This window comes from Anabas testudineus, chromosome 23 (assembly GCF_900324465.2).
Source record: "Anabas testudineus chromosome 23, fAnaTes1.2, whole genome shotgun sequence".
Classification (NCBI taxonomy): Eukaryota; Metazoa; Chordata; class Actinopteri; order Anabantiformes; family Anabantidae; genus Anabas; species Anabas testudineus.
In genome coordinates this window covers 4935223-4950427 of record NC_046631.1, presented here as the reverse complement: position 1 = coordinate 4950427, position 15205 = coordinate 4935223, and the positions used below count along the sequence as shown (strand labels likewise).

Below are 15205 nucleotides of genomic sequence, written 5' to 3'. Positions count from 1 at the left end.
TGGTCACGCCTCATCCTTCACAAGACCATATACTGTATCTCCTACTAAAGCTTCACTTTACATGTTCTGTTTTTTCTGTAGAAATCTTCTGACTCACATTATTTTGACTGAGATGAGGGAAACACACACACACACACACACTGACTAACCACATGCTCTGTTATCTGCACCTGTATCTTTCTAAAAGTAGTCTGCAGGGAGTTTTAAAATAGAGTTGAATTTGTGTTTGTTTTTTTTAATCTCTTTCAACCTATTTTGTGTGTGTGTGTGTGTGTGTGTGTAGATGTGTGTGTGTGTGTGTGTGTGTGTGTGTGTGTGTGTGTGTGTGTGTGTGTGTGTGTGTGTGTGTTTGTGTGTGTGTGTGTCAGAACTGTGGAATGCTGTCAGTGTGTGCCCAGGGCTATCTGCAGGATGATTTATAACCCTGTCAAAGCAGTTTCTCTCTGATCTCCATAGAAATACACAGTATTTCTAAAATACAGTATCTCAACTACTGGGACATTCCCCTGACACACTGGATTTCTTTATTACAGCACCAGATGTGGAAATATGGAGGGAATGGAGCTATAGGAATATGGGGATATAATGGCTAATTGCTTGCATTACATTGTGAGGTTTAAAACAGTTATTGCAGATGGTTTTGTCTAATAAATAACTTATGTAGATGTGACTTTTATCTTTCTTTTTCCCTCCTCTCTCTCGTCACTCTTCAGTTTGTGTGTACGGTCATAGCCATCCTCCTCCATTACTTCTACATGTGCACTTTTGCCTGGATGTTCGTGGAGGGGCTTCACATTTACCGGATGCTGACCGAGATGCGCAACATCAACCACGGGCACATGAGGTTCTACTACGCCATGGGCTGGGGCATACCTGCTATCATCACCGGTGAGACACACACTCACACAAGCTCACAGAGCCGCAGACGATGGCAGATTGTCAGGGAGCTTCGTGCTGCAGCTTGTTCCTTCTCGAGAGGCCGTGATCCTCGTGGGAAAAAAATTGAACATGAGACAGACTGAGAAACAGAGGGGGGAAGAAAGACAGAGAGAGAGATACAAAGCCTTTTTGCCTGGATGTTCACTATATGCATTAATAGCACAAAATGTCTTTGTCTTATTTAGAAAACTGAAAAAATACAGAGAAACTACCTAATTAATTAATTTGGGAACATTGTAATTGGAAATATGTAATGTATTTTTTGTGTGTGTGTAGGTCTGGCTGTAGGTCTCGACCCCCAGGGTTATGGAAACCCAGATTTCTGCTGGCTTTCTGTCCACGACACACTCATCTGGAGCTTCGCTGGACCCATCTTTGTAGTTGTCCTGGTATGTGTATGAATGAATTCAGGCCGTTCAGGTAAAGCTCTGTTGTATAATCCCTTAAGCAGGGAGGCTGCAAGCTCAGAAATAATACAGCATGTTTCTGAGGCTCAGGTGGAATTTAGTGAGGTTTCAGTCACAGATGACTGACGTGAGCAACCCCACAGGACAAATCACATACACCTTAGGTCAAAGTTGTCTCTAAGAGATACAATCGTGTACTGTAGATCGACCTCAAACAATGTCAATTAAACTTTGTTCCTCTTTAATCCTCTCTATAGGTCAACATAGTGATTTTTATTCTTGCTGCAAAGGCTTCTTGCGGTCGCCGGCAGAAGGCTGTGGAGAAGTCAGGAGCTATGTAAGCCTCATTTGAATTAATAATAACAATCCTTATGTTACATTAACAAAACATCCCATTGTTAATTGTTAATTATTTGTACTTTGGCTTTTCCTTTTTGGAGGAAGAAACAGAATGTGATATGATAATCAGCATTAATTTGTTCAGTGAATCTCATTATTTGTGTGTGTGTGTTTCTCTCCTCAGCCCTGCACTACGTATGGCCTTCTTCCTTTTGCTACTCATCAGCGCCACCTGGATGCTTGGTCTAATGGCAGTCAACAGTGATGTAATGACCTTCCACTACCTGTTTGCTGTCTTCAGCTGTTTGCAGGTAACACACTTTTTAATGTTCATTTACATACTAACGTTTGTTTTGTCCTCTGTCACACTTATTCAGTTTTTATACTACACGCTATCTTATTTTGCTTTCTGCACAGGGAGTCTTCATCTTCTTCTTCCATGTAATCATCAACAAAGAAGTGAGGAAGAACCTGAAGAACGTCTTTACAGGAAAGAAAAACATACCAGATGAATCCAGCACCACAAGAGCGTCTCTACTCACAGTGAGTGAACAGAAATGTCAACGTGTCCTTAAGTGCAGCTCTGCATTCATTTAGCAGATTACACTTATACATCTTATGTCACCTTTCATTCCTCTCTTCCTCCATCCATAGCGTTCTCTCAACTGCAATAACACATACACAGAAGACGGCCAGTTGTATCGCTCAGGCATCGGAGAGTCCACCGTCTCCTTGGACAGCACGCTCAGGTCAGCCAAGAGCCGCAGCAGCTACCTGGCTTATACACTCAGGTACAACACGCTCACTCACTGCATGGCTGCTTCTACCACACTGCTGCAATTTGATTGCGAATGTCTATGCACGTCTGTCTCTGTGCTATTCCATTTCTTTGGGACTTTGCCTATATTGTGATCTTTGTACTGCCCGCACCTGATGCACCAAATACTCACAGATACTAACACACCCCAAACCCTTTATTTACCCACACACAAGCACATTCTGTCACCCTGCCTTTTGCAAATCAAGGATAAGTTAGGCTATTGACTATTTCTATGTTTGGACGGTGTTTCTTTCTTTTCTTCCACACATGCATGCTTGCCACATATGGGCACCTGCATGTTACACAAACTGTGCTTGCATGAAAGCTGAGATCCGCCAGCGCATGGCCTTGTTGCACGAGCCTGCACAATACATACATATACCAGCACTCACAATACACAGGCGAAGTAGGAGGAGTAAAAAAAATAAATTCTTCATGATCGCAGTTAGTGAAAACATCTGGTATTTGACTATTAACCATATTATTTATATTCATTTGTATGTTGGTTAATAGAGGTAGATAGCTAAACATGTGATTGGGGTCTCAGACTAGTGTGGTATGTCGCAGTTACAATACAGAAAATCATGATATGTTATGCAGTTAGGTTGAGGTGTGGTGCAGGTTGAAGAAGGTGCACTTTGCAATAGTACATGTAGATCTTTCTCAGCAAACAGTATAGGTACTTTTTATCTTAAGCCAATCTCACCTCAGTGTCTTGTACAGCGGTGTGTTTTCAGTGTGGTGTTACATATTCAAAGAGTTTTACAGAAGTAACGGTAGGTCTGACTGTACGCCTCACCTTGTAAAGCTGTCATCTGGGTAAGATGAGCTGAAGCTAGGGTCAATAAAAGCGAAAAACGCTGGAGGGGAAGTGGCGTGACGTGCTGTAAGACAGATAGGGAGAGAGGAGAAATGGGAAAAGGAGATGGGGAAAAGGTGTGAGAAAGAAGGAAAAGGAGAGTTAGGAAAGGAGGGAGAGGGAGACTGTACCTGTTGAAGTGGGAATGTAATACAGACACACATGCGTACCTCTTCCCTGGGGCTTCTGGCATTTTTCCAGCTGCTTCTAGAAGCTTCTCTTAGATCAGCCATCAGACAGGTCAGAGTCTCCAGTAACATTTTTGCCCTCCAGCCAATATCTCAGTCCAACCTAGAATAATCAGCTACAGGTGGATGGACGTAAAGTGAGAGTGAGCAACTTGGTTTTAGCAGCAATTTATTATTATTACTGTGTTATTGTCAGATAAAGGAAACTCAATACAAATAGCATGGAAGTGCACCTAAATCACATTTTCACTAAGTGTCTTAGTCAGCATAGGCAAATGTTTTGTAATGAGAGATGTCTGGCTTTACATTAGTTACTTCGAACTTCAAGCTGGGGCTTGAATGAATTTGCAGCAACACTGTACTTCCCTGCTGTCCCGTCTTAATCTCCACCTATACATTTCCACTCCCATTTTTCTCTTCCATCCCTGTCCTCTCCATTATCTGTCTTGATCTGTGCAGGGAGGAGTCTGGTCAGAAGCCCAGTGTCTCTTCAGGAACAGCTAAAGGACACACAGATCTGGATGGGCCTCTATTCCACAGAAACGGCACCAAGGGAGACGGTGAGTTCACTGTAGCTACCACTATTCAGATACAAGTTTCTCAACCACATCCATTCGGCACTCTGCATATGAATGAATCTAAAGCATGTGTTCCTCACTTCTTGTCCCCATCAGACTCTGACTCTGACAGTGAACTGTCGGTTGATGAACACAGCTCCTCTTATGCCTCCTCCCACTCCTCCGACAGCGAGGATGATGACATTGATGTCAAGCCAAAGTGGAACAATGAGAGGCAGCCCGTTCACAGCACGCCTAAAGGTATGTCCCATTGATCCCTAAAATTAGGCACAATACAGGTGATTTGTAACTAAACACATATATATTCAAGCATTATAGTTGTGTACAAATTTGAGGCACTTAGACTGAGTTTTTCCATTTATTCTTATTTTATATTCATATATTTTTATTTTACATGAAAAATATATGATACAAAAAGTAAAATGTTACTTAACACAATAATACACCAGTACAAATAATTTAAGAATAAAAATGATGTTATCTACATTTTAGCGTGTCTTCTTTCTGTTTTTTCTAGTGGAGTCGGTGTCCAATCACGTGAAGCCTTACTGGCCAACAGAGGCCACCACAGCCAGTGACAGTGAGGATCCCGGCGGGGCAGAGAGGCTGAGGGTGGAGACCAAAGTGAATGTGGAGCTCCATCCTGAGAATAAGCTCAACCATATTGGTGAAAGAGAGAAGGAGACACTCCAGGAGAGAGACAAGCAGACGGCTAGTAATGCTAAAGAGATGGGGACTCCTAGCCAACCCAACAGCAACCACCAACCAGAGCAGAGAAAAGGTAAGAGAATTTAGTTGAATCAAATGAAGTGAACAGTCTGCTCTTGTTCAGTTTAAACTGGAGTTGTTTGTCTGTCTCAGGCATCTTAAAGAACAAGATCAGCTACCCTCCTCCCCTGACTGACAAGAACATGAAGAACCGTCTGAGGGAGAAGCTGAGTGATTACAACCACCCTACGATCACCACACCTCCCCTCAACAACAACAACACAGCCACTTCGCCACCCACACCCTCTGTCAACATCATGACCCACTCGTCCCGACCACCCTCGCTGACATCCAACGATGGAGGTCGCCCTGGCAACCATGAAACCAGCACTCTCATCAAACCGCCCATTGCCCCACGGCCGCAGATCCCGGCCGGGCCCCCGCCGGCGGGCATCTACCGGGAGACCAACGGGGGAGTGGCAATGCACTTGAAGTCGGGGACAGTTAACGGAGGCAACGAGTCTGACTCAGAGTGAGTATTCCTTTAGATAGTGTTGGCATGTTTTCATTAATTAATTTATTTTGGTATTTTGCACCGTTTGCTCTAATAAAATCATTAACGTTTGAAAAAACTTAACAAGTATTGCTTGACCATCATGCCATGCAGCAGTGCATGTGTCCTAACCATTTGAAGGAATAGTTCAACATTTTGAGAGTCACACTCTCAACATTCGATTTCTTGTCGACACAACTGAGAATGAAGACTGGAAACAAAATAGAGCATCAAAACTTCATATACCAATATTAACATTATTCAGAAAGAAAGCAAGTAAATGTATTTGCCAAAATGTGTTATTGTTCCTTTAACTATAGCATGAAATAATCATCCTGCTGTGATGCTGCATGATGACTTACTGCATCCCTGCATTCATTTTGACTTTGCATGTCGTCTTCCTCCCTTCCTCCCTTCCTCCGTGCACCCTTCCTCCCTGCATCCCCTTGTCCCCCTGCTTTCCCGCCCTCCATTTCTTCCATCGACAGTGGCAGTAACGAGACTTCGATCTGACCTGTTAGGAAAACCCAGACCAGCCTGCCCTTGTGAAGAGATGGCGCAAAGAACCCATCAGGGGAGGAGAGCCAAGAGTATGGGAACAAAATAGGGGAAAGAAGAAGAAGAAGATAGAGGAGAAGACTGTGTGACTTTCTCCATTCCTCCTCTCATGTTCCCTCTCTCTGGAGAGCAGTATTAAATGCAGACTTTAAGACTGCCCGACATTAGAAAATAAGCAAAGATGATGAAAAGACGGGGGAAATATTAAAGGGAAAGCTGTGTTGGACTGAACAAAATGAGGATGAAACGGAGCTATGTGTGCCAAAACCACTTAAGGAATTGGGAAGGTGTCAGAAGATGAAGAATGCATCGCAAGGCCCAGAATGGTTATTGTTACGAGGGGCCACAGTGTCGCTTTCCCAGTCAGTGGGTGAAGTCAGGCAAAAGCCGGACACTGCTTTGAGACAGCTACTTTCTCATGGAGGAAGCCAGATACTGTAATGACTGTGCATGAACTCATGCATGCTGGTACAGCCTTATTGTAGTCCAAAAGGATTTCAAGGACTACAAAACACCACTGGACTTTTTGATACATCTGATTTGTCAGTACTGGACAACTCTATTATACATTAAGTGCTCTTGTCTTCATTTTTATTTCTTTTCCACCCACAAAGCTCCTCAATGTGGTGCATTTCGAGTGTAATTAATGTGTAGATATTGTTAAAGGTGAAGAAGAAATTACCTGTTTCGTATTTGAGCTTAAGCGCCGACAGGTGTCTAAACTGAAAATGACTTGTCTGTGCTTTCCTATTGTGAAAATCACTTAATAATAATCCTGGTTTAATTGACTGAGAACAGTAATCTGCGTGTCTTTGTCTTGAATTAAGACGTTACACACACACACTCACACACACAAAGTGTATTAGTCTGTAGTGGGAGTTCAGAGGATGTACCATACTCAGCATATTTAGCTAAATATACACATGGCCTTGAACGTCCCATCCACAGAACAGTGGGCCTTAATGAGAGGAGATGGAGAGGAATCCCCCCCCTTCTGTTGAAAACTCAAGTTTTTCAGTTCAAGCACTATGAACCTGAGGCCTTCCTTTCCAGTGTCCACTCTGCGTGTTTGTCCAGTGCAGTCACCCTTCAGGTCTCCAAATTCTTGACATATGGTAAATATGCAGATTGGGTTTGGAGTCAGTTCACTTTTAACTCAGTTTCATTCCAGTAGAGTTAAAAAAAAAATGTTGGTGTAAAAGTAGATCACAAACTTATTAGTGAGGGAGTATTTCTTTAGAATTGTTTAACCAGAATTTCCTTTAATTAACCTTTGAATACAAATAGTTCTTTCTCATAGCTGAGTTCAAAGTGAAAATGATGCCAACTCTAATGCGTTTTGCAGCTAATAAAAGGCAACTTAACGTCCATTTACTGCTCACTCGATGTTTGTATCATACATATTGTACACCCCAGTGTTTTGCCCTTGTGTAATCATTCTGTTAACAAATGTCATTGTGGTGTTTTTTCTTTTTTTTATTGATCTGAGACACTGGAACTGTTTTGTAATATAATGTATATTTATTTTTTATGGTTTTAAAAACACTGGAAAGCAAAAAATATGATTGTAAGTGTAAAATTAAAGATGACATGATGAATTTTTAACCGCCTCGTGCAGACTTTTACATGTCCTTTGGCTGAGAGGGGTGCGGAGCACGGCTAGTCAAAACACGTACACTGCTCAGGAAAAATTAGGTAACATCAGCTAACCCTTTCTGGAGCCAACAAACTTACTCAAAGGGAAACTGTGGGCAACCTGGCTGCTCCACAGAGACTGTTTGTGTCCTTAGACAATCTTAAGTCACCATCGCCTCTTCATAATCAGAGAGAAGTCTCGTGTATTTTATATCGCACAAGTCATACTTGTGATTTCAAACAGAGCTGCACCCTCAAGGCCTGCGTTTGCTATGGATGAGTTGTCCATACAAGGTAATGTGTAGAGGGAGCATGTGAGTGTGCTTCAGTCTATCTACTGATCAGTGTATGTGGGTGGGAGGTATGAGTGTATCTGTTCAAATGACGCTGTTAAACCTCACACAATAATGATGACCGCCACCTTGATTTAGTCACTTTGATCTGAAGAAATTCAAGTGAATTTCATCACTGCAGTTCAGCGCATGTCATTGATGTCTTCTGGAAGGTCAGATACCGTGTCAGGGCATGTAAATGGCAAGTGTGCCAAGTCCGTCACAAAAATATATAGGCAGACACTCACTGGCCACCTCAGTATGTACAGTACTGTGTATACAGCAGCTCTGCCATGGAGTGCATCATCTTAAGAGCTGTTTCTAATGTTTTGGCTCCCTTATTTATATAAATAGGGCCCAGTAGATTATTGTGAGCAGGCAGAGTGAAAGGTTAGATGGGAGAGTCATGTTTCAGAAGTGTTCGTTGTTAAGGCGACTGAAACCAGTCCTCCCCTCAGGTGACAGTATGAAGGAAGGAGTTGGAATGGAAGCAGCATGTCAAATTATGAAAAGTGGCAGCATCACTCATCACAACAATGAGACGAGTATGTAGTGAGTCAACAATATCTGCACTTTGTCTGCCGTCTATATCGTCTCTGTTACGTTGCTTTACATTCAAGTTATAACTGTGTTCATGCAAGTTCCAGTTGGGTTTTCACTATGAAATGAAACTGGCAACTTGAAACCTGAGGAGTTGATTAGGTACCGGCTCTATCGCACCTCCTCTTTATCTCTGTTCCACCACAGCCGGGCAAACTAAATAATTTAGACTCATGAGAGTCGCTGCTGGCGAACTGAACCATGGAATGCAACCAGGCAGGAGGCGAGCGGATGATACACGCGGGACATCTAGTGGTTGATGACATGAAGTGAAAGCAGGAGAAGTAGAGAAAATGAAGAAAACCTACACTTCAAAAAGCAAAACCTTGACATCACAAGCAATAAAAGTCTCTTTTGCTTAATTGATAACATCCAGAGGTTTACATGGCCTTACGTGTTCTTGTGTGAACAGTATTGAGCCTGAGTGAATGTTGCATTTTGCTGTAAGACTGACACAACTGAGTCATTAGTGCTACTGTAAGAGTACATATTAACATGCATGCACTTTGAAATGGTTTTCTTCAGGCAGGAGCTGTTTTCAGAAGATTACAAAAAACGTCTGGATTCATATCTAATCATTCGTGTGTTGAAATTAGACCCAGTGAAAACATATTAAAGTTTAATCGATCGCCTCATCTGAGTTTGTTTTGCATCAGCTGCCTCGTCATTCATCCTCCTCTTCCTCCCAACTGTTCTATAATTGACTCTGAACACTCTGCCAGTTGCGTAAGACGCGCGTCGTTGTGTAACCCTGTAGAAAGTGCTGGTTTGGGATTAAGAGGTTGATTACAGGGTTTCTAAATGAACCCTGAGGGAGGGTTTGGGAAATGTCAACATGAGTATTTTTGCTAGAGGACATCTGAAGACTTATGTCGTGTTTTAACCACGACTAAGGGGAAACCCGTCTAAAACCATTAGTTCTCTTGGTCGTTACACCCTCTCTGGTGACTATGCAAAACCTAAATTGTTCCACACAGGACCCCACAGCTTGTAATGAGTGAATTCTACAAAGCCAATTTAAAAGCTCCATAGTTTTAACTGAGCCTGGGAAAAAGATATGATATGAAATAGGTGTTGTATAGATTGTATGGTTAGACTAGGTTTTATACATAATGCATACATGTTACACGTGTATGAACACACACACACACACACACACACACACACACACACACACACACACACTCTACCAGCTGCAGTCACTCACCTTTGCTGCTCTGACTCTCGCCCATGCACACTCAATGAATTGAGTCATTAATGAGGTCACTAGTGTGTACACCAGCTACTTTTACTCGATTATTTCTTGTTTGTCTGTTGTGCGTCATGTCTCAAATTTGTCATTAGCACTTCCCCCCCTGGACTCTGACTCCTGTTGGTTTATATATGTTTGCATGGAGTTTTTGTAATAGTTATTCTCAGGGCTTCAGGTTTGTTTTGCATGTGCCCTTTTGCCATTTTTTCCTTTTCTGAGTCCTTGATGCGATCGGTTTTGCTTATTAAAATAAACTGTTTTCATGCACTGAACCTTCTTGCCTCTCCGTGCTGTCTGCCATTTGTGTTGGCAGATTTTGAAAGCTTTTATTTCCTCTACACAGCTGCATGAAAACCACACTGAGAAGAGTTAATAGACTGAACCAAAACAGCAAAGTTGCTGTATTCACAGCTCCAATAATATCAAATCATAGCTAATTATCATAATGTATGGCAGCGTTTTTGCTGGAAATACTCTTCAGAGTTTCCCTCCTGATTTTCATATCTGATCAGCGATGCAAAACACACTGTGATGGGAAATTTTCAAAAAATGTAGGACACTAAATGTATCCCGTCATGGAGAAAGTATTTATGGACTGGCTATGGAAAGTTCTCTCCCTCTCAGTGCTGCACACATTTGCCTACACAAATGTGAGGATTATAGCAAAGTGCAGCTTTGTCTTTGACTTGGTCTCAACAGAAACTCCACTTGGGCGCTGGTAAGATGCAGTGTTCTGTCTGTATTCTGTGTTCTTGGTGCGCAAACGTTCTGGTCTCATCTGCTTTCATGCCGACAGGTTGACCTTCTTATGCAGGTGGGCTCCTGACAGTATGGTGTTAAAGAGAGGAGACGGCAGGACGAACAGGCCAGAGCTCTAGTGAGGACAAGACTGCACACTGATCCTCATTTGCCTCTTTTCTAGTCTAGCAGACGTAGAAAGTGCTTGTGATCACTTCCCTGTAATCTATGGTCTCATCTCAGGGGGTCAGGGGTCAGCTGACTCCCATTTCTCCTCTACTTTATATCCATTTCAAACTTCCAACCCTTCTTCTCTTGTGCTTGTTTAACTCAAGCACGGTGTAAGTGCAGAGACAAGAGGATTATCAGAAGGACCTTTTTAACTTGAGTCCACTTCATCACTTAGAAACAGTGAAACAGGACAGTTACAGGTTGTCCAGCATAGATTGTCTAACTTGGATTGCGGAGAACCTCACAGACTGACAAAGGTTAGTGCTTCAGAAAAAAAACAAAAAACATGCCTTTCTTGTATAACGAGGATGATTTCCAGTAAAGGTTAATCCCATTATGACCCCTGTTGTTGACTGATGCAGCTCTACGCGACAGACGCGGCCGCCGGGGCGGTGGTAAGGAGGCGCGTCCGCGCGTCCGCGTCCCGACCTCCGCCGACGGCCCCTTTAAGAGAGAGCGGCGCCGCGCCGCGCCGCGCCGCGCCGCGCGCTGACGACACGTCCTCGGCCTCGCTCGCTCCCGCTTCTGCGAAATCAACAAGAGACCCAGCCGAGGCGAGTCTGCAGGCTGCGGGGCTAACGGTGCTGATAGGGGCCGCTCTCTCTCCGCGGAGGAGGAGGAGGAGGAAGACGACGCAACTGGTATTGCCCCCCCACACCCCACACACACACACACACTCGCTGTCTCCCTGTGTGACAGGTTAACACACAGCAGGAGACGACATTTAATTGAGCTGGTCGGTGAAGAGGAGCGGACGTTGAGCGGGATGGATGGAGCCACCGAGCGGCCGTCGCCCCGACACTGGCGCTAACGCGAACGTCCTGAGCAGCAGGTGTACTGAAGGATAAAGCAGACTAAAGGCACCCTCAGTGTTCATGAAACTTTGCTACGATTTACGTGCTGGGTAAGAATGCTTTATTTCATTTTTTGTTTGTTTGTTTGTTTGTTTGGTTTTTTACTAAATGAAGACACACACGTGTATAACGGTAAAATGCGGGTACGTTTCGATATCGCGTCGTGTCTCCCAGCGATGAAGACACAAACATGTCGGACGGTTGGAGGCGTTATTAAAACAGTCACCTCAAGGCCCAACTTCAAACTGCTGCTTTTAATTGAAATGCTGCCTGGACAGCTAGCTCCAGCCTAATGAACCCATTAGCATTCAACACTGTAAACACTGTTTGGCCTAGCTAACGTCCAAACTAACAGCGTTGGATGGAGTCGTGAAGTCCAGCAGTCGACACAGGTTGACTATTCTTCTTTATTTTTTCTTTATTAAACATAATAACAATATAGTTACTTCGATCAATTTTGTGCAGCCACTGTGTTTTATTCGTGTTGCTACAGCAGGAACTTGAAATTGAACTTGCACACTTGGAAAAACGTGTGCAATGCGTTTCATGTGTTGTCACTGTTGCATAATATCTGTATGAAGTGTTCACATGCACCAGGAAGCCCTGATGATCAGGAGCCCTGTCAAGGGCTGCAGCTAATCCAATATTAATTTGCCATTCATATCAGAGAGGAAGTCTGTACAGGCTTTACTTTCCAGTCCTAAATAAATCCCGCTCTGGTAGCCTCACACAGAGTTCAAATTTGATTACACTTTGACCTGAGAAACCATTGTCCATCCATCCAGAGTCAGGGCAGATGAGGAAGAATCGATAGGTTGTATACACGTTTATATAACTGCACGGTGAAATAACAGTAGCAGAGTAGGAGGGATGCAGCATGGCAGCCACTGAGGACAGTGATTGAGGGTACTACCAACAAAGGGCTTCCATGCTGTCTCTTGTAGCATTTCACTTTTTAGTGGTGTCAAAGAAGTCACTACATTCATAAAATTGTTTTCTAACATCTCAGGTTTGCGGATTTCTGCTCAGCAGGTGACACTAAATATATCTCAGTCCTGGATTGAATGCTCCATAAGGGCAGATTAAATTTTTGGTTCCTGTTACCATCTTTACAAGATAATTGCTGTAATAAGAACCTAGGAAATTTGACCTTTGTTGTGTACTTTTCCCAGCACAGAGGTGACATTTTTGTTGTCATTTGCATATCAGTGGTGTCTGTAACCATGTAAATGCCATACACATCATAGACATGACTTATCATGTTTTATTATTTAAATACACAAACTGAGGAGTAGGATTCAGAAGCAGCACTGAACACAGAATAATCTGGGCATGACTTTAGTTAGCATATGCCATAACTGACTTTTATTTTTGTATGGTCAACTACATGCCTGCCGACAGGCATGAATCAGTGGGCAAGATAAAAGCTAGTGCATTCTTCCTCTTTGTACATTTCTTTATTAGTGTTCTCCACATTTGTTGTCTGGCTCTGGCTCTACTTATACATGTTTGTCTATGCTTGAGACCTTGGTTTAGCCTCAAACTATAAACAGAGAATAAAAGGTTTAAAAGGTCTAATTAAAATTCATCATATCTCCTCTCTCCTTCTTTCCTCCGCTCCATCCCCAGGGCTGACATCATATTAAAAGAAGAGACTTTGTCAAAACATTTACCATAACAATGAGTTAAATTCAAGCTTAAGAGTGTGTTGCCCCTTAATGAGAATGTGGCTACTCAGTAGCTTCTAGCTTTAGGCAAATATTGGGAACTTTCATTAGAGAGGCATTGCAATGAAATGCTGATTTAAAAAATATTAGTTTTTCTGTTCTCTCATCATGGCACCTGGCAACACTTTTTATTCAGCATGGTAGTAGCCTGATGTTATTTTTATTTTTTTCTTCTGACCATCTGTTGTCTATCACTTCATTATGAATGCAGAAAAGTGAACTAAACAAAAGTTGCTGCTCACTTTTGGAACATTCTGGTCAGTGCTAAAGAGGCAGAATAGATCTCTAAATGTCATGATAATCTTTTAGTTTCTTACGAAACTTTTGTCATGCTACAGTCAACCTTGCTTCAACACAGAATAAGCATGTTGATGTTAATAAAGACATGATGGCCTTACATGGTTTTAAGAAACACACACAAGTTAAAGCACCTGTAAAAGGAAACTAATTTTGCATAGTGAAAAACGGAAACACTGCACTGTGGCTTTTTCACCCAACAAGCAGTTATTCTCTGATGTTTTTAATTCTGAAATAAAGTAAGGCTGCCTAATTTCTGAGAAAACATACTTACAGAAAAAGTGGCCTACTTGTGCAATTGCTTCCACTTTTCTCTTTCATTACATGATTAACAAGCAACAGCTTTGTAGGATGTAACTATAATGTAGTAAAATGAGCTACTTCCATGTACATATACCAGCTTCCTCTTTGACCGTTAGATGAAGTGACAGTGACACCATACACTGAATGGTTATTGAAGTGAGATAGGAGGATTTGTAGGTTTATTAGCCAATCATTCAGCGTATATTAGGAGCCAAACTGATGATGAAAACTAGATCTGATACCAGTAATGTACATAAAAATGCAATTTCTGTAAGGGCATTAGTAAAAATATGCATCATTATGGTTACCGGCACGGATGTATGTCTCACACTACTGCATCCTTTTCCTGTAAATAATGATCAGGTTATTCTGTTGTGCATCTGCAGGATGTTGTGGTCAAACTGTTGTACTTATCATGCCATGCAATTGCTGTTGTTAGTTTGTAGGAGTAATCTTATTTTTTATTTGTTTTGTATTGTAATTGACAGTTGGAATCAGAGATGAATGACTGGGGGGGAAAAAAGAAGAAAAAAAAACCCTAATTTTTAGGATTTCAGGCCTGTTTGATTTGGTGACACCCATGGTTACTGTGGTAACAGCAAGTGCAGATGATTACTGTGAAAACAGTATGATCTGCAGTTGCAGTGTTAGAATAGACCTTTACACATTTCTCTCTTATGATAGAATTGAGAAACATTGATGTAGGACAAAGGGCATTAGAGGAGCTGCCTATTATTTGTCATTGACTGTGATTGGCTGTGATTGGCTGTTGCTCTAAGTGTGACCTGCTTGGCCAAGAGTAACCTCCAGTTACTATGGGTCATTAGCAGAAGATTACTCAGACATACACGCGCACACACTCAGATGTATTAGGCTGGTACAGCGTATACACGCTAGGCTTGTAAAGCTAGTCACCCATGACTAATGTATGCAGCAATAAACACCATCGGCTTGTGCTTAGCTGTACTTTTGCTTTGTTCTGTTGTTTTACTTTTATGTGTGTTTACTATGTCCTTGTTGTTAGCAATGACTTATGGACAGCTAAAGGTGGATGGAGGTGTCTTAATGTTTGTACATAGCTGAGCATATGACTCAAGATTGCTGAATGTATTCCTACAGTAACATCACAGTGATCAGACCTTGAGCTAAAGCCCCTACGTTGTCGTCGTCCTCCTCCTCCTATTCGCTCTTTTCATCTTTTCATCCTCCTGTTTAAGACGGTATTGTGGTTGAAACTGCCTCTGGACAGGAGGAAGAAATTCTTAAATAGGAAATGAATGAAGTAAG

General features: G+C 42.3%; 2 protein-coding genes and 1 long non-coding RNA gene across 9 annotated transcripts in view; all 3 read left to right on the top strand.

The window, feature by feature from the left end:
• Positions 1-7538, top strand: part of celsr1a (cadherin EGF LAG seven-pass G-type receptor 1a) — a 64970-nt gene extending 57432 nt beyond the window's left edge. For 3 of the 7 annotated variants that reach the window (XM_026361833.1, XM_026361831.1, XM_026361836.1), the window contains 11 exons: positions 714-888; positions 1216-1328; positions 1604-1683; positions 1870-1996; positions 2103-2228; positions 2340-2476; positions 4012-4112; positions 4227-4370; positions 4648-4911; positions 4992-5370; positions 5913-7538. In XM_026361833.1, coding sequence (XP_026217618.1) covers positions 714-888; positions 1216-1328; positions 1604-1683; positions 1870-1996; positions 2103-2228; positions 2340-2476; positions 4012-4112; positions 4227-4370; positions 4648-4911; positions 4992-5370; positions 5913-5940 — 1674 coding nt within the window. In that variant the 3' untranslated portion in view covers positions 5941-7538. Of the gene's footprint in view, positions 1-713; positions 889-1215; positions 1329-1603; positions 1684-1869; positions 1997-2102; positions 2229-2339; positions 2477-4011; positions 4113-4226; positions 4371-4647; positions 4912-4991; positions 5371-5879 lie in introns of all 7 variants that reach the window. The other 4 variants (XM_026361835.1, XM_026361832.1, XM_033325856.1 and 1 more) reach the window with 4 other exon arrangements.
• A 2873-nt stretch (positions 7539-10411) lies between these two features.
• Positions 10412-11143, top strand: LOC113163862. Its single transcript, XR_003298946.1, has 3 exons — positions 10412-10486; positions 10565-10994; positions 11100-11143. It is a non-coding gene; the product is annotated as an uncharacterized LOC113163862 (long non-coding RNA).
• A 62-nt stretch (positions 11144-11205) lies between these two features.
• Positions 11206-15205, top strand: part of gramd4a (GRAM domain containing 4a) — a 38080-nt gene continuing 34080 nt past the window's right edge. Inside the window, exon 1 of the mRNA XM_026362881.1 lies at positions 11206-11641. Coding sequence (XP_026218666.1) covers positions 11613-11641 — 29 coding nt within the window. The 5' untranslated portion in view covers positions 11206-11612. The remainder of the gene's footprint in view (positions 11642-15205) is intronic.